Genomic DNA, 24,375 nt, shown 5'->3' with positions numbered 1-24,375 from the left:
GGGCACATGCCATGGTGTGAAATAGGGAAGAGGAGGGAGTAATCAACTATGGGGAGAGGATAGAGGTCATGGGTGGCTCCTGCCAGTCTCACTATGAGAAGTTTTTTGAAAATAAATTGTGAGTTTGCCTAGCAGGCAGAGTCTGGAAGGCTTTCTGGGCAGAGGGAATCATGCACAAAACTCAGGGGCTAGATCCTGGCTGCCTATCAGATTCAGCCCTGGAGCGGTTACAACTGCCCCACCCTGGACCTAATGAATCAGAATGTTAGGGACCTGTGGCCTACACAGTGGTGTTCTTTAAAGAGCTCCCCACAGGATTGTGATGGGCCACTGGGTTTACACCTGGTTCTGGAGGGGATAGAGGGGAGAGTCAAGGAAAGATCAAACAGGGTATTGACATCCTCAGGCCTGCACTTTAGATGGACAGGTCCTAGTGACAGGTGTAAAGGGTGGTGTGTGGGTGAGGTGAGATGGGCAGCTTAGTGATTTAGGCAGAACATGATGAAATCCTCAACTGAGGCTGTGTGCGTGGTGTTGGGGAGGAAGAGATAGAGGCTGAGTGCCTACGGGAGTGAGGGTAAGGAACAGGGAGGAGTATAAAATGACCTGCAGACAAGAGACTGGAGCTACCAACAGAGATACTTGGAGATAGAGCAAGGCTCCGCACTACAGCCTGTGGGCCAAAGCCACCCATGTACCTGTTACAGCACTGCAGCTAAGGGTGGTGTTCACATTTCTAAATGATTCCATTTTTAATGGGTATAAAAGCCTCCATTTTGCCTTGATGTGCAAAACTTCCTGACCCCTAAGGAAAGTGTTTAACTGGGAGGTCAGGCAGGTGCCGGAGCTGGGGTATGAGTAGTAATAGCAATTGCTACCTTCTTTTGAGTCCTTACTGTGTGAGTAGCGGTATTCGGGCAGTTACACTGTGTCCGATTCCCTGTAGGAGCGGGTCTGACTGCATGCACTCTGCAACCAGGGGGAGTTGAGGTCCCACGGGCTTCACTGTGTAACTGGTTGCAGTTTCCTCATGTATAACATGGAGTCATCATTTTGCATGCCAAATACGTGTACGCATGAGTTACTAGCTATTGTATTAGATTCCTAGGGCTGCTGTGACATGGCTTAAAAAGACAACCTTCCAAACGACCATGTTGGCAGGGCCATGTGCCCTGTAAAGGCTCTGGGGGAAGTTCTTCCATGCCATCGTTGCTGTCATTTGGCCTCCGCCTCCATCTTTACCTGATGTTCTCCCCCTGTGCCTGTCTCTTGGTCTCCTCTTCTTTTAAGAATCCAACTAGTCCTATTGGATTTAGGGCCTGTCCTAATCCAGTATGACCTCACGTAAACTAATTATATGTGCGAAGGTGATTTCCAGATAAGGTCACAGTCACAGGCTGTATGTAGGTGGATGGGAATTTTGGTGGTGTGGGGAGGGAGTTGGGGGGGTGGATACTCTTCAACCAAGTACAGCTATTAACTTCCCCAAAGGGGTATTATCCCCATGCGAAACCTTTGAAAACTAACACTCTGGAAAGCTAAGTGAATTTCGGGATCACACATCTAATAGCGGAGCCAGAATTTGAGTTCATTTCTTGCCTTGATTTAAAACTAGTGTTCATTATGCTGCAGTAAGTAGCATGCCTGCTAGAACGTTTTGTATTCTGTAGGCAGGCAATGGCCACTAAAGGTTTGAAACGGAAAAATGGCATCTGAATCATGATAAAAAATTTAAAAAAACAAAACAAAACATATTTTGAGGGCTTACCATGTGCCAGGCGTGATGCTTCATGCTTACATTCATTATGTCCATTTAAACCTCATAGGAGATCTTGAGGTAAATAGCCCCATTATCCCCATTTTGCAGACAGGGGATGAGCCACAGAATTTAACTGTGAGCTCTTGGAGGTGTCCCTCACCGCTGTGCAGCCTGGCAGCCTGGCCCCGGGCCAGGCCTTCCAGAAGCTCCTCCTGTTGGCTGAGTGTGGAGATGAGGCGGCTGTTGGAGTAGCCGAGGCAGACCAGGCATGCAGGAGGCTTTGGAAAGTAGCAGGTGAGCTCGAGATACCTGCCAAGTAGAGCGCCCAGACTTGGTGACAAGTGGCTCTCCTGAGTGTACAGTTACCTTCCAGGTTTCAAGTTTGGTGACAGAGAGGAGTGATGCCAGGAGGAGAAATAGGCAGGTTAAGAAGACGAGCAGGATTACAAGGAAAGAGAAGGAAAGAGAAGGAACGGGGCTGAAGGGAGTCTTGGAAGTCCTATTTTCTGGGCCTTTTTTGTATTTAGTGATATTGACATTTGTGAAAATCACAAAAGCTACCTGGTGCCTGCAGGGAGATATCTTTAACTAAATACTAATGGGTGTCAGCGTGGGTCCTCTGTAAGTTTTCATGTTTTATGACTTGTGTTTCAGGTCATTTTAAAAATGATGTATTTCCGAGTGCTTTGTTTTGTCTTCAGATGATTATTTATGGTCTAGTTCAAGGGAGCCCAGATGCAGCCCAAGTAAAGACTCGTCACCCCCTGGAAACCTGAGCCCCGCCAGCATGAGGAAGCAGGAAAACTCCAGGGTCAGAGATGTTTTTAAGTTTGAAACTGCTGATTTAGGAATTGTCCCCAAAGCTCAGTGATCGTAAAGGGATGTGAAGTGCTAGTTGTCAACAGAAGAAAGAGACTGAGCTGAGATAAAAACAAAAGCATTTGTTTGGGTCCCAGAATTACAGTCCCATGAACACAGATTTGGGCAGCAGCCCAAATGGTGCCTCCAGGGAACAAAATCAGGGGTTTTTAAATCAAGAGCAAATGCTTATATATGTGGCTTACAAAGAAAGAACTTCGATTGGTGTTGGTGGCATAAAACTAAATCTGGGCTGAATATAATTGGTGGCTAAGGCTGTCCCCCCGCAGAGCCTCACTCGAGCACGCTGCAGGTGTTTGGGCTGAGTCCTTGCAGTGCCGCCCCTTTGGCCCAGTTCACAGGTTCTTGGCTCCAGCCAGTGAGGACGTGCAGAAGGCCCATGTCCGTAATGGCTTCCTGGCTGCACCTCGAAACCCCTTGACATAAGTGATCCCGTTTCACACAGTCATTGTGGCCACGGTGGGTGGCAGTAAGGGCAAGGACTGTGATGAATGCTGTGCTGCTTGCTCACCAATGGGTTCCACCATAGCCACGTGGCAGTTTGTAACACTGGTTTACAATTACAATTCTCAAGTCAAAAAGGAGACATTGGGAAAAAATACTTGAAAGCAAGAAATCTATTTGTTGAAATTACTCTTCTACGTACAGGGTTAACTGTGGCCCTCTCAGAAGCACTCATCGGTTGAGGACCTGGCTTCAGGTGTGTGGCTCACGCCTCCTTGGGGGTCTCTAAAGAGCTGGTGTCACCTCACTGTCCTTCTGTACTGGGTGGCTTGTCTGTTTAGCAGCTTCTATTAGATATTTTAGCTGAGGTCTCTCTTGATCTTCCTAGAAAAGAGGAAACTATTGAAGCTAGTTTCCTAAGTTTTCTCTTTGGTTCAGATATGTTTTATTGTATGTCAGAGGTCATCTAAACCCAAAGTGCCGGCAGCTTGCAAGTATACCTAGTGCGGCTGTATTTGTGCATCCATTGCTTGTATAGCAGGTAACAAAAGATTTAGGAAATTAGGGATTATGAGCTGCAGCCCATAGGCATCGATCATATCCTCTGAATTTAAACCATCATGTGGATTTTATTTTACAAAATGTGTTGTTTTAAAAAGTTTTATTGTATGCTCGTAATTATCAAGCCTGTCCTTTCTACCTATGAGGATTCTATGGGTATAAAATCTTTAAGAAATGATACATGCTTTTCTTTTCCTGTTCTCACATTTTAAAGTCCTTATCTATATTTGCATGGCCACAGGCAAATCAGCCTTTTCACTGCTGTATCCAGACCCTTCTGAAGTAAAAACATACTATGTTTACAGAATTCTCTTGAATCTACAGCCCTAGTAACTTTGTCACATATTTAATATTCCGTATAAGCTGAAACACAAGAAGCTTTGTGTAAAATTTTCTCTCATAGAACGGCCCGTCCTGCCAAATAAGCCACAAGAGGTATAATTGTGCAGTTTCACTCTGCAGTTTGGGAGCAGAGTGAGCTGCAGGAATATGTGCATGGTGACAGTCATCAGATGTTGTAAGGTGCACTCCGGGGAGTGCTCTCCTCGCCCCTCATTCCTGCCTTCGCACGTTTGGTGACTGGGGCCTGGAGTGAGCTGATAGGGCCACTTCGTTGGACGGAAGGAACAAGGCTTTTCCCTACAACAAACTACTACGTACCGCATCTCAGGACCAGACCGAACTCAGAGGCCCGGATTCGTTAAATGATTGAGTTGTACATCATCTGGCAGCCAGGTTTCTTTTCTTTTTGCAGTTTATTATCCTTGTATCTGACCCTCTTCGAAGCCTCCTTTTTAAAATCACTCGAAAGTTCTCTTTGCCATTTATTATATTTATGAATTGAAAGTGAATTTTGCATTAATTTTACCTTTGAATTTTGATAGTTCTCAGCTGTAGGGACTGTTAGTCCCTTCAAAAAACATTGCTTTCACTGACTTGAGTTCAGTGTTACTATTGCCCCCGCCCAGACGTTATTATTATCAACTAAACTCTAAACCAGGAGCCCACTGGGGATGACTTGACTCAGGAATCGAGTTTTGAGAACCCAGAGGTGGTTCGTGGGTTGCTTATCCCCGAGATGCTGCTTCCGAGGGGCCTGTCGCTGTGCTGCCTTGTGCATTGTGTTGGGGCCCCTCTGAGGGTCTTTGAGGTCATGGGTGGGGCAGTCCCAGTTGGGAACTAACTACCTGACTTGAGAAGCTGGGCAGACCGGGTTCACATGCAGCTGGACACTTTCAGTCAAGTTACTTACTTTTCCTAAATTTCACTTTCTGCCTCTGAAAATGAGAGTGATAATTGCTTTTCCTTCAGGGTTCAAGAGAAGGAAAAGACATATGCAAAGTGCAGAGCACAGAGGTGTGATTCACGGACGACTGTTTTGCGTGGATGGACAGCCATTCTGCATTTCTCTGTTAAGTGGATGTTGGCCTTTGTTTTTTGAGATGTTTTAATAAAAAAAAATCAAAAAGTAAATATTGGAACAGAAAGGGGAAAGAGTCATCAACCAGTGGGTGGGTGGAGACCCAAAGGGAGGAAGGAAAGGGGCAGGGCAGAAGCTAATGGGGAATTAGCAGGGGTGAGAGGGTGTGGGGACCAGTGATGAGAGAATAAGAGCAAATTGGCCACGTTGACCATATTAGCATTTTCTTTCAAAGTTATATGTGTTGAAGGAAATGAAGAAAAACAGGCCTAGTCCAGTCTTGGGCAACTTCTACTTCCCTGTGTTGCCTTTCAGCCCACACCTTGGCTTTGATTTTCTGGGGCAAGGCCCTGGGAAGACAGAAAACCTAGTCAATGTTTTTTGCCACATTCATGATTTCAAAATTAAATAAAGTGCTGGCTCCTTTTTTCCTTTTATTCTTCTTCTTTTTTTTTTTTTTTTGAAAGGAGAAAATGTAGTCTTTGGATCTCTGTTGCTTAGTGACTAGGCCTTTTGTATAATTGGCCTTAGGAGGGACAGAACATACTGAGCGTAAGAGATTTGGTTGAGGAAAGGAAGGCAAAGTTCAGGTGCTGACACTGGCCCCGGCTGGAGGTGGGGGGCAGCTGGGGCAGCCAGCAAGCCCTGCAGGGCCCAGGAGGTGGAAGAAAGGGACACAGAGAGGGAAGTTAAAGGAGGCCATACAACTTCCACTGCGTTGAGGGCTCTCCCTGGCTAAAATGCCTGAAGTGGGACAGTGTTTGAGAGGCTTCCTTCCGCCCCCCCCCCCCCCGCCAATACCCCCATCCTACTTTGCTGGGTCAGAAGTTGCCAGGAAATTATACAGCGTAGTGTACTGTGACGGACTGCATTTGCTGGTGGCTTCGTTCAGCCTGCAGTGGGCCCTTGATTCGTGCTCATTGACTGGATGATAGCAGACCTTCGCTGCTCTTTTACAAACACCAAAATAACACAGAGATGCTTCTTCAACAGTTTTTACTGATGGAAATAATCTTAATGCTATGGAAATAATATGATGCCTTTGAAAATAGTGCTGACTTCCTGGATCATAATCTATAAAATGAATTTGTTTGAGTTGGAGTCTCCTTTAGAGTTATAATATTAATGAGCCCTGTCACACGATTAAGTTCTTTAGTTGTAGTTATTTTGTATTCTTTAGAAACATGCATAATGTAATCCCTTGGAAATTGAGTACATATATATGGATTATGCACCAGCTCGTGGTTATTTCATGCTTCTCTCTTTCCAGCCTGAGCTTGCTTTAAAACTGTGCAAGATGGCTCACGTTGGTAAGAATCAAAGGAAATGGTCAGAGTCAGAGGGGTAGGATTGAATTTAGGACATGGGCTCTGCAGAGCTTTGTGTGGTGATGGGGAACAGGGCAGAGTACTTCTCTTTGAGTCTGGGCAATAAGTATAAGCATGAACCTGTCAGGAATTTTGCCTGTGCAGAGGCAGCTGACGATGTCAGAAAAGTCCAGGAGATTTTGTTAAAAACAGGTCCCAAAGCGAAGTGAAAAAATACTGGTTTCCTTTTCCTTTTAGCACTCCCATTGTGGAAAGGGAGGGACCCTCTCCAACAGAGTGGAGCAGAGGCCCTGCAGGGCATGGGGCGCCTGGGTGGCTTAGTCGGTTAAGCGTCCGACTTTCTCTTAGGTCGTGATCTCGTGGTTCGTGGGTTCGAGCTCCATGTCGGGCTCTGTGCTGACTGCCAGCTCAGAGCCTGGAGCCTGTTTCAGTCTGTGACTCCCTCTCTCTCTGACCCTCCCCTGCTCACGCTCTCTCTCTCTCTCTCTCTCCTAGAAATGAATAAAAAAAATTAAAAAAAAAATAGGAAGGGGGCAGGCCTGGCTGGCAGGTAGGAGTTGGGGGTTCTTTGTCATGAGTTAACTGTGGTACTTCGGACAAGCCACTTAGCCACTTGTAAGACTGAGAGAATTGTACCAAAGACCCTTCTAAGATCCTCTGAGCTTTCAAACAACAATGACAAAAATAAAGCAAAAACCCCCCACAGACTCTGGGGACCAACTCTGCCCCTGTCACCTCAGAATCAGCCCTACTGACTTCTCCAGCAGGTGTCTTGTCAGGGGTGGAGTGAGGAGAAGGAAGTCCTCAGGGTTCCTGCTCCCCCTTTTGCAATAAAGTCTTAGGGTTATTGGTTCTTCAGTGAACTTTCCATTTTGTGGAGAAATTCTGATAATTCACCCAGCTAATTTAATAATTGAGTGCTCCACTGAAAGTTCATTCTTAACTTGTAAGCCTTTTCGGGAGGAGGTGCACCTCTGTTCCTTTCTGCCTCCTTCCACAGCATTCCCTGAGGGAGAGAAACAGCTGAGTTTGTTAGACTCGGCCTGTGCCCTGGAGCCTGCTGGATTACCCCTGCCTGTTTGGGAGCATCAGAATGGGGAATGGTTGAAATATGTTGCCTCACTTTCAACAATACTTTTTCCTATACTTCAAATATATCTGAAGAACGTACAGTTTTCATGTGTTACCTTCTCACAAGTTTATTTCCTTCTAGAAATGTTACCATTCTACTGGCTACTTATTTTATGAAGAAGAGTGTACTCACACTGCTCTGTATTGGTCAGTCCCTTCTTATTTAATCTCAGAATTTAATACTTGCCTATGTTTTCTTCTCATAATAAAATCTTACTCAGTTCATATAGTATTCCAGACGCAACTACCCAAGCCTGTTAGCCCAGGAAACAGTTTCACAGTAATGTACTTCTGTTCCCCATTTTAAAATGTTTTTCCCTTCGATCACTCCTATTTAAAATTTTTCTTTTGCTTTAAAACTGTCGTCCTGACCATGAGTATCACCTGGTCTCTTGTTTAATCCAGCAGCGACCACTTTGTACCTTAGACTTTATTGTGTAATTTCTCTACTGTATTCTTTCATTTCCCTTTTCTGTTCTGAAAGCAGTGTGGCAGCATGAAGTTTATGAGGGAGGGGGCTGGCAGATTCCTCCTAAGTCAGCCACTTGATTTTGAAAACCTTTGCCTGTTTTTATATTCTATGATAAAAAATGTGTGTTCGCTTTGTTCTTTAGATTCTGGGCAACGTTTTTGGTTCTTATTTACACTCTTCTTGGGTTTGGTGAAAACCAGTACGGCTGAGAGAATGCTTCCATGATGTAGTAATGCCTCGTTACAGCTCGCAGCTGGTTACAGCGAACTTCGGCTGCTACTGCTTCAGCAGCTACAAACCAATTTTTAAAGTGATCCTAAACTTAGCAAGTGTGTACTGATCTAATTCTGTCCCAATATTTTCTTTTTTCTCCAAACTTTCACTCCTTACAGGCTACACCTGATTCAGAATTTGGCTATCTCTGCCTTTCTTGTGATATTTAAAATTCTAAATATGAAAATATGTGAAATGTAGAAACATGCACAGGTAATTCCTGGTTTGAGAATCGCCAAATCAACTGTGGGAACATAGCCACTTATGACAAACCCCAAAATATAGTTCTAATAACACTGTTTCATTTACATCCAGCCAGTATTTGTAGTATCATTTCTGTTGGAAAAATATGTTCCTGTGTTCATCTTGACAGGATCCAGGGTTTGGAAGCACAGCGGGTAGAGGTAGGTAGAGGGAAGCTTCTGGGGACTTGAGAAAGCAGTTCTGTTTGTCAGTCCCCAAGAGTTTAAACACCCTTGCGATTTGTTCACATGGGCGACTTGAGCTATTTAAAAGATGTCACTTTTCTTTCTGTTTACTCCCAGTCAGTAAACTGGTCAGTGAACTTCTATAATTAGCTTACTGAATAATTTGACTTTATCTTTTTTGTAAGAAAGAAATCACACTGAACCCATCCTATATGTTAGATGTCCATGGAAAAACTAGCTGGAGGGGTGTGAGATTAATATTTAAAACCAAAATGACTTTTTTCTTAAAAGAAATAATATTTTTTTTAACTTTGCAAAATATTTTACAAAAGGTAACTTTATTATTATTTATTTTTTTAATTGGTTTAGGATGTTGTTGTCATCCTGAACTCAGCCAGCTGCTGTACGCTCAGAGGAGGAATGAGGCTACTGTCACTTTGACTCAGGATATATTCAGAAACTCTTAGTGGGTTTTTAAAAAGTATATTGCTGTCACCTTGTTTTATTGTTAATCTTCTTTCTTCTGAAGGTGCATCTGGGGGTAAATCAGCTACATTTCAGTTAAAAGAGGTTGCTTTAAAATTTTTCTAGGAATGCCCAGCTGGGTCAGTCAGCTAAGCATCTGACTTGGACTCAGGTCATCATCTCACAGCTCGTTAGTTCAAGCCCCGTGTCGGGCTCTTTGCTGACAGCTTAGAACTTGGAGCTGCTTTGGATTCTGTGTCTTCCCCCCTCTCTCTCTTCCCCTTCCTAGCTTGTGCTCTGTCTCTCAAAAATAAATAAACATTAAAAGAACCTTTTTCTCAATAAAATTTGCTGTAAATTTGTGGTAGTTTTGTGGAGACTAATCTTCCTTGCTTATACATGGCACTCACTATATATAGTGAGTGTACAAACCAGACTGTGTACATTTAAAGTGCACTGTGTAATATATGCTGTTTTGTATAGGCCCTTCATCGTTTTAGGCATGTAACTCACCTTAAAAAATAATTTGAGCTCCCTAGAACAGGAACTATGTCTCTTTAAAAAAAAAAAATTCTTATATCTCCTGTCACCCTGCTACTGTAATCCTGATACATTATGTTAATGGATGCATTAAGTTGGTTAAACCAGAATTCCAAGTGGAGTTGGCCTTTGGGTGCTTACTCCTCTCCTCAGTGGTTTGTTCCATCCTTCCTTGTTTGCAAAATAAAGTTTATTTTTTCTGGGGTGTCCAACTACATCAGAGCAAAGAAGCAAAGCCTATATATCCCTAAAGGGATTGTATGTTACTATTTTTAGTTGTAGTTCTTAATCTATATAATCTTTCAATACAATCTAGGCAGATAGAGAGTGAGAACAAGAGAAAGAGACCTTCTTTCTCTGCCCCCCCCCCATGTATGTTTGGGTTTAGATGTTTCAAAATCATGAAACATGTGCTGCTTTTTCAATGTTTTGTGGCACCTAAGTGTTGTTACCAAGACCAGAAAATCAGACATCTTACAAATATTAAATTGCTTTACAGGCACAATTAGTGAATTGAATGAGGTTAATAAGATTCCAGAAGGAAATTTTCAAAACCTGTATAGTAGTTCTACATATTCACAGGGCCTTCTGAATTGCATATCAAAATAGAAGCCAGGGACTTCCTAAGGGAGGCGGCTTATGGGGCAGGAACCTCAGCCACAGGTGTGGGGCTGGGGAGCAGGTGGAGAGGAGGAGGAGAAACAGCAGATTCTCAACTGCCCAGCTTTTCTCCCCCAGCACCCCACTCACCTAGGTCCACCTGGCTTTCTTAACCATTCAGACTCCAACTTCATTTCAAATATTTCTAGATAGTCTTTGCTTTGAAGTCAGTCACCATTCACATCCCGTCCTCACATCTTAACTTGGTTACCTGATGAATTTGATGCTCAAAGAGGTTGAGTAGCTTCTTCAGTTTCCTTATAAAAGTAAGAGTAATGTTTGTTGTAAAATTGTAGTAGGGTTAGTGATAGTATGTGAGAAGTGCCTAGGGGGAGAGGGGCAGAGGGAGAGAAAGAGAATCCCAAGCAGGCTTCATGCTCAGAGCAGAGCCCTACACAGAGCTTGATATGACTCTGGGATCATGAGCTGAGCCAAAAATTAATAGTTGCTCAACTGAATGAGCCACCCAGATGCCCCATATATTTTTTTATACAAGTATAATTAATATACAGTGTTACATTAGTGTCAGGTGTACAATGTGGTGATTCAACAATTCCATACATTGTTCAGTGCTCATCAAGATAAGTGTACTTTTCATCCCCTTCACCTGTTTCACCCATCCTCACCACCCACTTCCCCTGCAGTAACCAACCACCATTTTGTTCTTTGTATTTAAGAGTCTGTTCTCTTTGTCTCTTTTTTCTCTTTGTTTTGTTTCTTAAATTCCATGTATGAATGAAAGCATGTGGTATTTGTGTATCTGTGACTTATTTCACTTAGCATTATAACTTTTTGCTCCATCGATATTGTTGCAAATGGCAAGATTTTATTATTTGTTTATGGCTGAGTAATATTCCTCCCCTCCCGCTCCGTGTGTGTGTGTGTGACACATCTTTTTAATCCAATCAATTCTTCTATCGAGAACACTTGGATTGCTTCCATATCTTGGCCATTGTAAATAATACTGCAATAAACATAAGGGTGCATGTGCCTTTTCAAATTACAGTATTCATTTTCTTTGGGTAAATACCCAGTAGTGGAATTACTGGATCATGTGGTAATTCTATTTTTAATTTTTTGAGGAATCTCCATACTATTTTCAACAGTGGCTACACCAATTTGCATTCCTACCAACAGTGTATGAGAGTTCCCATTTCTCAACATCCTTACCAATACTTGTTATTTCTTGTGTTTTTGGTTTTAGCCATTCTGACAGATAAAGTGATACTTCATTGTGATTTTAATTTGCATTTCCCCTGATGATTAGTGATGTTGAGCATCTCTTCATGTGTCTTTTGAACATCTGCATGTTTTCTTTGGGAAAATGTTTAGGTCCTCTGCCCACTTTTAATTGGATTATTTAATTTTTTTGGTGTTGTGTTGTAGAAGTTCTTTATATATTTTGGATATTAACCCTTTATCAGATATATCATTCACAAATATTTTATCTCAGTAGGATTTTTTTTTCTTTTGTTGATGGTTTCCTTTGCTGTGTGAAAACTTTTTATTTTGGTATAGTCAGAATAGTTTAATTTTGCTTTTGTTTCCCTTGCCAGAGAAGATATATCTAGAAACATGTTTTGACAGATGTCAAAGAAATTACTGCCTGTATTTTTTTATAGGAATTTTATGGTTTCATGTCTCACATTTAGGTCTTTAATCCATTTTGAGTTTATTTTTGTTTTTATGGTAAAAGAAAGTGGTCCAGTTTCATTGTTTTGGTGTCTAGTTTTCCCAACACTGTTATCTTTTTCCCATTGTAAATCTTGGCTTCTTTGTGATAGATTATTTGACCATAAAAATGTGAGTTTATTTCTGGACTCTATTCTGTTCTTTTGACCTATGTGAATATTTTTATTGCCAGTACCATATTCTTTTGATTACTGCAGCTTTAGTATGCCTTGAAATCTTGGATTGTGATACTTCCAGCTCTGTTCTTCTTTTTCAAGATCATTTTGGCTATTTGGGATTTTTAGTGGTTCTATAAAATTTTAGGGTAATGCCTAGCATATATTATTTACTCTCTTAGGAAGCTGCCATTTGTTGTTTTTATATACCTGTGCCCTATCCACTTCCCACCCCCAGCCTTGTCCTCAGCACAATGCCTGGGATGTAGTAGGTCCTCTGAGCTCTTTCCCTCGTGACAGTTTCACATGTTATCTTGGAGAAAGACATATTTAACTCCCACACAGAATTACATACTTTGTGGTCCTGTTTCACTTCATGTCCTGTGTGTGCCTGTCCTCCGTGTGCTTTGCCAGGTGGCTTCTTTGAGAAGGAAGGGGGCGGTCAGGGACTTGATGCTAAAATGTTTGAATCTCTGTGTTTTAGCAATGTGCTCTATATACATCAGGTCCTTTATAAACGTTTGTTAAACAAATTAAATCCTTGTCCCAGAGCTGAGCCTTTTGGGACTTGAAGGTAGGAGCATTTGTGTTATTTACCCATTTGATACTTGGGAGAAAAACGAGTCTCAAATTCCCGTTGGCGTTTTTAGGATGTACACTTAAAACAGTTAAAGGTGTTAAATGCCAAAAGATCCTTAGGCCTCAGCGAGATTTGATAGTTACTGTTGTGTCCAGGAGTTTTGAAAATGTATGCCCATCTGATAAATTGTAAAAACTTGAGACTTGTTCCCTTTTAAGTTGGTTTTTAGAGATGCAGATGTGCAATTCCGTCTCCTAAAGGGCAATTTCTAAGAACATGGTGATGTCATTTAGAGTTGGACATTCGCCAGCTGAGCCAGGCTTCAGAGCCCCTGTATACAGGACTCTACTCTCCAGGCTTTGATGATTAAAACGAGTGATCCTTGGAGCATAGTACCAGTGCAGGCAGCGTGCACACAGGCATCACAGATGCACGGGATAGGGTGCTGTGTGTCCTCGGTGTGTGCCCAGCGGGCTTGGGCGCCTGTGGGTGGAATCATCATAAACTAGTCAGATCACCTGAGACTTTTCACTTCCTGTTTCCTCCCTCCCTCCCTTTCTCTCTCTCTCTCTCTCTGCCAATTTAAACATTCATTTCATAATTTCATATTCTCAGTCATCTTGTTTAAAAATGTTTCTCCTAATTCTGTCTCATTAGTACTTTCCTGGTGTTTTCAACTTCAGTTTTTGTATGTTACTTGTGAGACTTGGACACAGATAAGATACATTTGCTATGAAAAATGATTTCTTTCTCTTTAGTATAAATGACAAGCAGGTAGGTTTTACGGTTTTGCTAGCCTTGCCCAGGGCAACTACAGATGTATAAAAAGTCCTGCACTTTCAGAGGGATGGCTTCCTGGTGGGATTGGTCAGGGGTCTTCTTTTTTTTTTTATATTTTTATTTATTTCTAGGACAGAGAGAGAGAGACAGTGCGAGTAGGGGAGGGTCAGAGAGAGAGGGAGACACAGGCTCCCGGCTCTGAGCTGTCAGCACAGAGTCCGACGCGGGGCTCGAACCCACGAACCGCGAGATCATGACCTAAGTGAAAGTCGGACGCTTAACCGACTAAGCCACCCAGGCGCCCCTGGTCAGGGGTCTTCTTGAAGCCATGTTAATGCCCATGAATTCTCTCTACAGAAACAATTACTCAGGTTTCCCCTCTCCTCCTAAATAGGCTCTTTTTGTCCCTCTTGGTGTTACCATGGTGAAGAGTGCCCAGCCAGGTGTGCTAGAGGTTTCTCTCTCGTCCTTCAACATGGTTTAGTAGAATAAGTACTAGATGGAGCCAAAATCTGAATTCTTGAGCTGGCCATAAGCAAGTAATTTGAACTTTACCATTATTCATTTCCAAGAATCCATGAAGATCCTTTGTTTCCTACCCCTAAATATCCTTGGTTTTTGGTGTCGTCACATGACTGTGCTTTTGTGGGAGGTCTACCCTCATGTGGCACCTGCCAGAGTGATCGTCCCCTTCCTATTCCCTTGTACATACTGTGGTGACATTTTTTTTAATTTTTAATTTTTTTAAATGTTTGTTTATTTTTAAGAGAGAGAGACAGAGCATAAGTCAGGGAGGGGCAGAGAGAGAGAGGGACACACAGAATCCGAAGCAGGCTCCAGACTCCAAGCTGTCAGCAGAGCCCAGTGCAGGGCTTGAATTCACAAACTGTGAGATCATGACCTGAGCCGAAGTCGGAACTGACTGAGCCACCAGGTGCCCCTCTGGTGACATTTCTTGACCAGAGGCAATGGCACCTCTGTCTTTATTCCCAGGTCATCATTAGGGTAGACTCAAAACTCATTGGTCCTTCCTTGAGGGTGTTATGCTGAGCGAAATAAGTCAGGCAGAAAAGGACAAATATATGTTTGCACGTATAGGAGGATTAGGAGGAACTTGACGGAGGAACAAGGGGGAGGAGAAGGGGGGAAATGGTGGGGGAAAGGGAGAGAGGCAAACCATGAGAGACTCTTGAATGCTGACAAAAACTGAGGACTGATGGATGGGGGGGGGGTGGGGGGGATGGGCACGGAGGAGGACACTTGTGGGGATGAGCACTGAGTGTTATGTGGAAACTAATTTGACAATAAACTATTTGTAAAAAAAAAAAAAGAAAAAAAAAACTCATTGGTCCTTACAGCCCTGAAGAAAAGGTGGTGAAGTCTTACTTCACAGGGCCACGCGCTCCAGGTGTGGGTCTCCTGGTAGAGAATCACCCCCTCATCGCCAGTAAGACACAGGCTTGGCCGCGGCCCAGTGAGGGTGGTCTCCCATTGTGCGTTGTCAGCCCTTCCACATCCCCTTCATGACATGAATGATTTCTAAAATACAACCCAAGTTGGCACTAACAAGTTTCAGAGTGTGGTTTTAGAGTCTTTACAGTACGTCTTCAGTGAGACTTTCTGAGGAAGTAGATTTGCATCTTCTGTGGGATATTGTGTTTATAGATAACTTTCTTAGTATATGTGCGTGTAATGGTGTCACACCCTTTCTCTTAAATGAAAATCACAGTTCCTTGGTTTGTATTTTTAGAGACCATTACTTGCAGTTTATTATCTGTTCTCTCCCTGGAAGAGATGCAACCTATTATAGGTTCTTGGTCAATGGCAAGTGCTAGTTTTGATAAGTGAAATTGCAGCAATGGCGGTGTTTTCAGAAACCCTATCAGATTCCTTTGTTTTTAATAAGTAATAACAGTCATCCCTTTAAGTTCCAAAAGGCTTGAAATAATTTAGGCAAGTATTTATAATGCAAGAGTCTGTTTACTTGTAGCTATGTTGTTAGGATACGTGTATTTATATATTTAATTATTATTATGATTTTTTTTAACTACAGGAGCTCTTACCAAAGTAAAGGAGAGTAGGCGACACGTGGAAGAAGGGAAGATGGAGGTCCAAAAGGCGGATGGCATTCAAGATCGCTGTAACACTATTTCTTTCGCCACTTTGGCTGAAATTCACCACTTCCATCAAATTCGAGTAAGAGACTTTAAATCACAGATGCAGCATTTCTTACAACAGCAAATAATATTTTTCCAAAAAGTGACACAGAAGTTGGAAGAAGCTCTTCACAAATATGATAGTGTTTAATGACTGGACACTGGGTTGTGGACTTTTTTCAGTTCATGGATATTTCTACAGCAGAATAAAAACTGCTATCAAAGAGCTATTGCCAACTATCAGTGGTGGTACAAGGATGGTTTTGTGTTCAACTGAAGCTCTGCTGAATATATAATTATGTAGGAAAGAAACAGTTAATATGGTTATATAATAGAAACAGTACCACACATTGTAACTAAATTATACTATGTATGCCTACACTACCATTGTAACTTTTGGAATAATGATTATACTATTTGCCTTATTGCTTTTTGAAGTATGGGTATTTTAGTGCATACTTTGTAGACCTCAAAACCCATGAAGGGTCTCAAAGAAGCTGGCTGGGTAAAAGCCTGCTGCCGATGCCTTTTTACTCTCATAGATTGGGATTACCTAAATTGAACCTATTCTCTGTTTACAAACTCCAACTAGAGCAGCTATGCGACTTTGTGCCTTTAAACTCTTGGTTTTTCATTTCTCCCCCCTCCCCCCCCTTTTTTTAAGTAATCACAACTTTTCTGATTGAAAGAGTGAAAGGCCAGTGCATACAATAACAAACCTGTTGGTAACCTCATATTGGCACTGGGGGCGGGGTGGGCGGCTCAGCTGTCATCAGTTTGCCTGGCAAGTTTTGCCTCCCGACACACGCTGGTGAGCACAGCCGAGGGAGACCTGATGCTCATCTCGGGATATGAAGAGTCCGTTAGGGGAGAAAACGGTGCCGCTCTGCTCCTTAGATGCTGTAGTAGCATAGCCTCTTCACGCGCGGGTCCTAGAAACTTGGCGTGGAGATCGAAACCAACATGTCTTATAACACAGAGAAGGAGGAGTCTAATCAGTTGGGGACACAAGCACAGAATCAGTGATGACACATACCTGGTTTTAATTCTTAGGAGGGTTTTCTTTTTTTTTTTTTATCTTGAAGATTTTAATATTCAGTGTGCGTGTGTGTGTGCGTTTTTTTTTTTTTTTTTAATGGATCTACACTGTTAACTGATTGAGACTCCACTGTGATTCACTCGTTTACTTAATCAAAAACTTTCAGGGATGTCTGTAAAATTCAGTGTTCTACGTGATTGAAAGTAGCGTTGGTTGATCCAAGGAGGGACCAGAAATAATTTCTACTATTCCAAATGCTGAAGGAAAAAAAATTGTTTTTTGTTTTTAAATATTGATAAACCCCCAGGACATTTAACCTTAAAAATTATTTTAAATATACTCTTCTATTATTATAAGGGAAATATGAATGGCTTATAAATACCAAAAAGATTCAAAAGCAGCTTAATTTAAAAAGCACAAAGAGATTCTGGCTTCAAATGCCAAAATCTCCATGTTTTTATAGTTGCTGAGCTATAATAATGTGATTCTTGAGTTTACAGATTGAAATAGTGTCACTGAAAGGTTAAAGTATCTACTGTTTTTCTGAAGTCAAACTTATGCTGCCTCAGAAATCCCTGGATATTGAAATGGTAACACAGAAGTAAAGAGGTCAGTTTGAAATATTGGTGAGTCACATTGATTAAAAAAGAAAGGGTCAATTTGCAGACACTCAAAAAGGAAACGGTTATTGAAATAATTACTCAACAGTACATTTATCCTAAAAAAAATCTCATATGGGTTGGATTTTTAAGATCAGAGTGTCATAATTTTGATCAAATTTTTATACCTTACGTAACTTAGAGCCAGATTTAACATCATGTGGCTTTGTCTTTACTACAGATATGCAGAATTGTGGAAATTGTAACCAAATATATTGTTCTCTAAAAAGTAACTTTATCTTGTTGACTGCAAAATATAGTTCTATAAACAAAACCCATATATCTATGTTAATTTTATTGCAGAAGTTTGGAGATTATAATTATAGCATTTAATTTAAGTTTGAGTCTGTATTGGACAGATAAGCTCTATGCTTTTCAAATGATTTGAAAATCAGTTTTATTTGCCTCTTTATTTTGATGGTGGTTTGATTTTTTTTTTCTTTTTTAAGTAAAATCACTAAAGTTGTGCAGTGGTAGCATGGAAATTCTCTGAGGTGTCTTGTTATGATTGTGCTTTAGCCAGGGTGGACATAGCTTAAATTATAAAAACTGAAAATTAAAGTACAAGGAGGTATAAGTTCATGCTGCCTACTTAGAAGAGAACTTTTGTTCTTCATAACTACATAACATTGTAATGCCACTGATTCATAAGGGGTTTAAATGAATTCTGTGGGGTAGGACACCGGAATTATTAGTGTTCATTTTCATCTAAGATCTTTATTTCTCTAACGTTCTTGGTCCTATTGAAACATTTCAGTATACCAAAATACTGTAATGTTAATACCCAAGAGAAAAGCCATCATAATGTGTATGCTGGTCATTATGATCAGTGTGGTACAATTTTTTTAAAAATAAACTATCATGCCCTTCATGCCATTATTTGTCTTTATTTCTGTAATTTATAATTTTGATATGTGATGTATTTATATCATGAGGGCATCCACCTGAGCCTGGTTTTGCTATTTTAATTACAGATAGACTTGATGTGCTGTGATTGTCAGATTGTCATGCAGTGAGATGGGTTTTGCAGCCATGAGTTAGATGTAACCCCATTACTCACCCAGGCTTTTGTAGCTAAAGGTGCAGATTAAACCCAGAATAAGGGAACACGTTTGAAAGTGAAACAGAGTCCGTGCACTTTGGCTTGCATAGAGTAGTACAGGAAAACCTGGGTTTGCGAGCAGAATTCATTCCAGAAACATGCTTGTAATCCAAGGCACATGTATATCAAAGCTACTTTCAAGAGCATTGGCTCAGTGGTAATCATGTGACGTTCAGCATCACGGACTAGTCGTATTGCAAGACATCACTCATTTATCAAGTTAAAATTTATTAGAAATGTTTGCTCGTCTTGTGGAACACTCGCAGAATGAGTTGCTCGCAATCCGAGGTTTTACCGTAAGTGGGAATAAAGTCATTTCTTGGGCTTCACTGACACAGATGTCTTAACGTGTATTTGTAACAACACAGCAGGTTCATCAGTACCAGTTTTTTATTGTCTTAAGTTTTGCTGCTGTTCTCATAATTAAGGACTTGAAAAATGTTTGAAAAATGTCTTAGTCTGTCAAGTTAAGCACATAAAATTTATGGTCAGCCTTTACATGTCATTCTTTACCAACCTTGTTGCTATAGGCATTTTTTTTCCCACTTCTTCATTTCCTCAGAAACAAATAACCGTATCTGGTACTTTTAAATCAATATGCATTATCCAGTTTTCTCATTTGCAAGCCTTCTCTTTGGCGAACAGAAGAAGCAAACATAGGGTGTTAGTTACTTATAGACTAAAAGTGTTGAACGCTGGTTTTTTTTTCCTTCAAGATGTTATGATTAGTGCAGATCAGTCATGTTTGTCTTTTAAATAAATAAACTTTGTTTTATTTCTCAGCTTCAGTAGAGTATTATAATTATTTTTTCTCCAGTAGTTAAGGAAGCATTTAACAAAATGTGAAAGACATACAGAAAAATAGAAGAGTGTGTTCATGGTCTTAAGCTTTCCATCTGCAGCCCCGTAGAAATTGTTTGTGAAACTAGCTAGCTTGACTAGTTTAAAACCATAAGTCATCCCTGTCGTCCCACTGATTCTGTTTCTGTTCGTATCTTCTGTAACTGTTAAGCACATAGCAGTAAATGGGGAGTGAGACGTTTTGAAATAATTTGTGTCAACTGTGAGTCTGACACAAATGTAATAGGCGCTTGAGTAAAGTGCTTCACACACTGTCCCTCTTGGGGTCTGTTATGTTGGTTTCCAGAAACAGGCCAGCTCAGACCATCCTAATGCAAGTTAGAAAGGGTCACAGATGCGTACAGGGACCTGGTGAATCTTACATGAGGCCACAGTCCCATCTGGAGCTAAGATAATCTGTCAACTTCTTTTCTTTATGAGTCTGTTTTATTCTTTTTTCTTTTTTTTGCCATCCTGTGGCATGGCTTTCTCATTATCTTCCAGTATGTCTGAAATGGCCCAGACATCTATTAGTTCCCAGGGTTCCTTAGGCGAGTGGGAGACACCTGACCCAAGCTGGACAAATCAGCTGTGGGGTTGGTGGGGGGCTGGGTTCTCTTCCAGGGTATGTGAGGGAAGAAAGGAAGTGGTTGGGATTTCTTAATATGGGCTTCATCTGGTAGTCCTCATAATAAACTCAGAGATTCCATCTCCTGTTTATAGATTAATGAAAAGGATCAGAGATAACTCGTATCTTTTGCCTAAGATTACATAAAGTGAGTGATGGAGCTGAGACTCAAATGGGGATCTGGCGTAAGCCAGTGCTAATTTAAACTGGATTACACTGAATGCCATTTCCCTGCTTTTCAGAAACCCCAACACTCCCAGGTCCCTACCCACTGCTGGACGGATGGGTATTCTGCTCTTTGTGCCCTGGGCTTGAAGGTGCAAAGGGAAACTCTGAAAGTCAGCTTTTTGCAGTCATTCTGTTGGGAAAGATGGGACTGTGGTCCTGTCACCATGTCCCTGGCTATTATGTGCATCCCTGCTCTGTCCCTGGGGGAAGCAGGCAAGGTATTAATGTTTCCCTAGTGATATGAAGGGAAAGAAGACAAGGAACCAGAACCGAATGGTTTCCCCTTCTAATCCCACCTCTATGCAAACATAAACAAGCAGGTTTCAGTTGCCATAAAAATGGTCTTCGCAGAACCGTAGGAACTAATGTCAGGTCCGATGTTTAATTCCAATTGGTCAGAGTCACAGTTATCTGTGGCAAGTTCAGTTTGGTCACAAGTAGCAGCAACAGAATGCTGCGTGTAATGAGGTCTGGGAAGTGGTGGAGTAGACTTGTGGGCAGAGTACAGAAGGATGCTATGCTAGGGATGTAGGAGCAGGAATCTGGAGAAACCAGCCGAGCGTCTACCTGTGTCCAGGCGTCTGAGCTTGGGGGCAGTTAATCTGGGATTGGGTCATGTCTACAGCCTTTCTAGGGATCACAGGTCCCTCGCACTTGGCTCTGTTCCCAGAATGTCCGAATCCTATCATTCCTGTGGCAGAGATGGAGCTTCCTAAACTGCTATAGCAGCCTACCTGGGTTGAAGAACAGTTTAACTTCCTTGGGTGAACTTGTACCAGAAGTCTGCCTAGGACAAGGCCAATTGTCCCCATGAAGCTACCTTCAAAAGGGCTTACAAAAACATGGTGTTCTGTTGCTGTGAGCCCCATAAGCCTACCTGGGAATGTTCTCTCGCTTTGAAGGGGCCAGATGCATCAGACCTTATCTGAATAGAGGTTTAAATTTTCAGCCGCTCCAGGAAATGTCCCTCAGGGCTTCATAACTGCTGAGCCGGTGGACTTGTCTGGAAGCACAGTAGGGAAGCTGACCGAGCATTACAGTAAGAAAAGCGATGCCTTGGAGCCAGGGGTCACAGCCTACCTGCTCCACTCCAAAAGACCTCAGACAGCTCACCAACTCGGCTCTGAGCTGCAGTTTCCTCAAGGGTAGGATAGGCCTCCTTAGACTTTATCAAATTATCGAGAGTATTGGATTAAGCAGTATGTGAAGTCCTGAACCACTTCTCAGTACTCCCTTTTTAAATAATAGACATGGGGAGTGACAAAAATTCAACAGGTAGGTACTTAATGAATGATAGCCATGCTCCCAAACACTGTGTGACCTTGAGCTAGTCACTTAAATCTCTCTGACAGAGATTTCTATCTGCAGTGGGATATAGTATCCCCTTCACAGAAATCTTGTGAGCATTGAATGACAAATCAAAATCCCTGAGCCCAATGCATGGCAAGTGTAAGAATAATAAAGATCCTCTGTGATTATGTGAGAAGGGGTAAGATGAAGGGTTTCAGACATTAGAACTTCGTATCAGCTCAACTGTGGAGAATTAAGGAATCCACACTTGGGTCTCAGTCAGGTAGGAGATTCTGCCTTCGACATGGCTCTTCCACCTTCTACCTGCTTTGGCTCATTCTGCGCCCCCCCACGCCACCCCCGTCCGTACCCCTCTCCAGGTAACTACACCCAGCATCCTGGCATATTCTACCTAGAAGCTTAGTTCACCACTTTCCAGACTCATCAAATTCCTCCTGTTGGGGTGGTGAGGAGCCCACCTTCCAGAGGGAACTGCATTTCAATATGGCTCTCTAGTTGGTCTTAAAGTGCTAACTACCAGTAGATTTAGAAAGCTTTCCTGTAGCTCTTCCCAGAAATGGCTGCAGGGGGCAACTCAGAATTCTGTTTTTGTTCACCAGATTAACCGCGATTGTACTGCCATGTGCTGCTTTCTCACCTTAAACTATATGAACTTGAGGCATAGGACTTTGAGGACAGCATGCTCCGTGTTCAGTGTCTCAGCCCTGACCTCATGCTTCTGACAGATATTGCTAAATGACAGTAAATGCCTTCAGTCTGGGAAGTTGAATTTAATGCTTCTGGGGTGGCTGTTAAAGTATCCATGCCCTGAATCAAATAAAATTCTGGCCTAAACTGAGTTTGATTAGACAACTTGGTTCTGCTTTTGTTCAGCCTGGCAGTTTTAGAAAACACAAGGTTTTTGGTTTTGATTCAGAATGGTTCCCTTGGGGAGAGAAATCTTGGGGGAAAAAATGGAGAACAGGTTAGGATCTAGTAAATTAGATTCAGCTTAATACTGATGGTGTTTGCGTGTCCTGCGTTGGTATCCTGAGCCTAGTTTTGACCATTGTTTATCACCTGGCCCCTTTGTGAACTGCTCTGTGAACCAGCTGGAATAAGCAGGTGCCAGCCACATCTCCCCCAGGCTGCACCTGAGGGACATGTCAGGTTCACGGTCTTGTGTTCTCTATCTGAACCAAAGTATTTACAAGGAAAGTGAAACGTGTAATCCTAGAGAAAGGGCTTTCTTGAAAAATGTGGCTTTTTAATGGCTCCCATTCTGAGATCCATGAAAAGAAAATTTGACCTTTTTGGTACTCATGCTGACAGGTGATTTCATGATAGATTGCATAGTTATCTGAAGGATTAAAAACTAGGTGTCAGTCGTTTTTTTTTTTTAAAAAGTCAAGAAGGCTCTTTATATGCCAATATGGAATTTTCTCTAGAAAACAAAGGGGGCAGAACAATATTTTATATGCTATTCTTTGAGTAAAAGAGAAAATAGGGGCGCCTGGGTGGCTCAGTCAGTTAAGCATCTGACTCTTGATTTGGGCTCAGATCATGATTTCTCGGTTGGTGAGTTCGAGCCCTGCTCAGCACTGACAGTGTGGAGCCTGCTTGGGATTCCCTCTCTTTCTCTCTCTCTGCCCTTCCCCTGCATGCTCTCTCTCTCTCTCAAATAAATAACTAGACTTAAAAAATAAAATAAATATATTTGTTTATGTATCCATAGATTATTTCTGTAAGTAGATAGAAACCATTGGTAACAAGGTAACGTTTGCTTTGGGGACTGGGAACTAGATGGTTGGGGGGACATGGGTAGGAGGAAGATTCTTACTGTATACCTTCGTATCTTTTAAATTTGAATGTATGTATTTTCCATTTGAAAAATAAAAATTGAATGAATTTTTAAAAGATAAATTTTAAAATTGACAGAGGCAGTAGTAAAAACAAAACCAAACAGAAAAACCCCAAAGTTGTAAAAAGCTGTGTGCCAACACCTCTGAGACCTGGAAGTAAATTGACAAGCTTAGAACAGTCTTGTGCGGACAGTGGACTCACAGTTAGGACCACGTCAGCATTCGTTGTGTTACTCCCTGTTGAATAGGGACGCGTGCTATTCAGGAGAACATGTCAAGTAGACTGTAAAGGGAGAGATGACCAAACCGTAGTCTGCTGTTGTCTGTGGTGTGGGCTGTTCTTTTCTAGATCAGAGCCCCTCATCTTACCCCCTGTCCCGTGAAGCCTTACACCATGCTCCAATCCCGGTGCCTGATCCCCTGCCCACATTTGTGGTGGGATGTAGCAGTTAAGTACCCACAGATCCTGGGCTGAGATCTACGTCTCCTTCCTACCACTTAGACACCAAGTGTTCATCATGCGCTCGGTTTGGTTCCGTTACCCGCCATTACCTTATTTGATCTAAGGAACTGTCTTGCAAAACCATTTTACCAACAGGGAAACAGGCTTTTATAGACATTACAAAATGGTCACACAGCCGGAGAGAGGCACAGCTGGGATTTGAGCCCAGGCCACCTGACTCCAGGGGCACCTGACTCCACGATGTGTGTTATTAACCACTCTTCAACCCCCTTGAGAATACAGGGTGATGTCCTGGAGTGCGGAGGAGGTGGTGTGGTAGTCCCCTTGAGGACAAGCCGTGTTCCTGACTTTCTGCTTCCTGAGAGGTGCTAGGCACAGGCTGTGAAGACAGGAAAACTGGTTTGGAGAACAGACCTCGTGACTCACCAGGTCTTTGAATAACACCAACTACGTCTTATGAAAGAAGCGAAACGCCAGAATGCTAGCCCTCTGCGTTTACACTATCAGCACAGGCGGCTGGGCTGCTCCCTAGGGCAGTTTT

General features: G+C 42.1%; 1 protein-coding gene across 1 annotated transcript in view; it reads left to right on the top strand.

The window, feature by feature from the left end:
* SNX18 (sorting nexin 18) overlaps positions 1 to 19,307 on the top strand; it is a 30,560-nt gene extending 11,253 nt beyond the window's left edge. Inside the window, exon 2 of the mRNA XM_039220801.1 lies at positions 15,621 to 19,307. Coding sequence (XP_039076732.1) covers positions 15,621 to 15,874 — 254 coding nt within the window. The 3' untranslated portion in view covers positions 15,875 to 19,307. The remainder of the gene's footprint in view (positions 1 to 15,620) is intronic.
* Positions 19,308 to 24,375: the final 5,068 nt, after the last annotated feature.

The sequence above is a fragment of the Hyaena hyaena genome, unplaced genomic scaffold, assembly GCF_003009895.1.
Source record: "Hyaena hyaena isolate Hyena2069 unplaced genomic scaffold, ASM300989v1 scaffold_908, whole genome shotgun sequence".
NCBI classification, from domain to species: Eukaryota; Metazoa; Chordata; class Mammalia; order Carnivora; family Hyaenidae; genus Hyaena; species Hyaena hyaena.
This window is presented reverse-complemented; position numbering and strand designations above follow the sequence as displayed.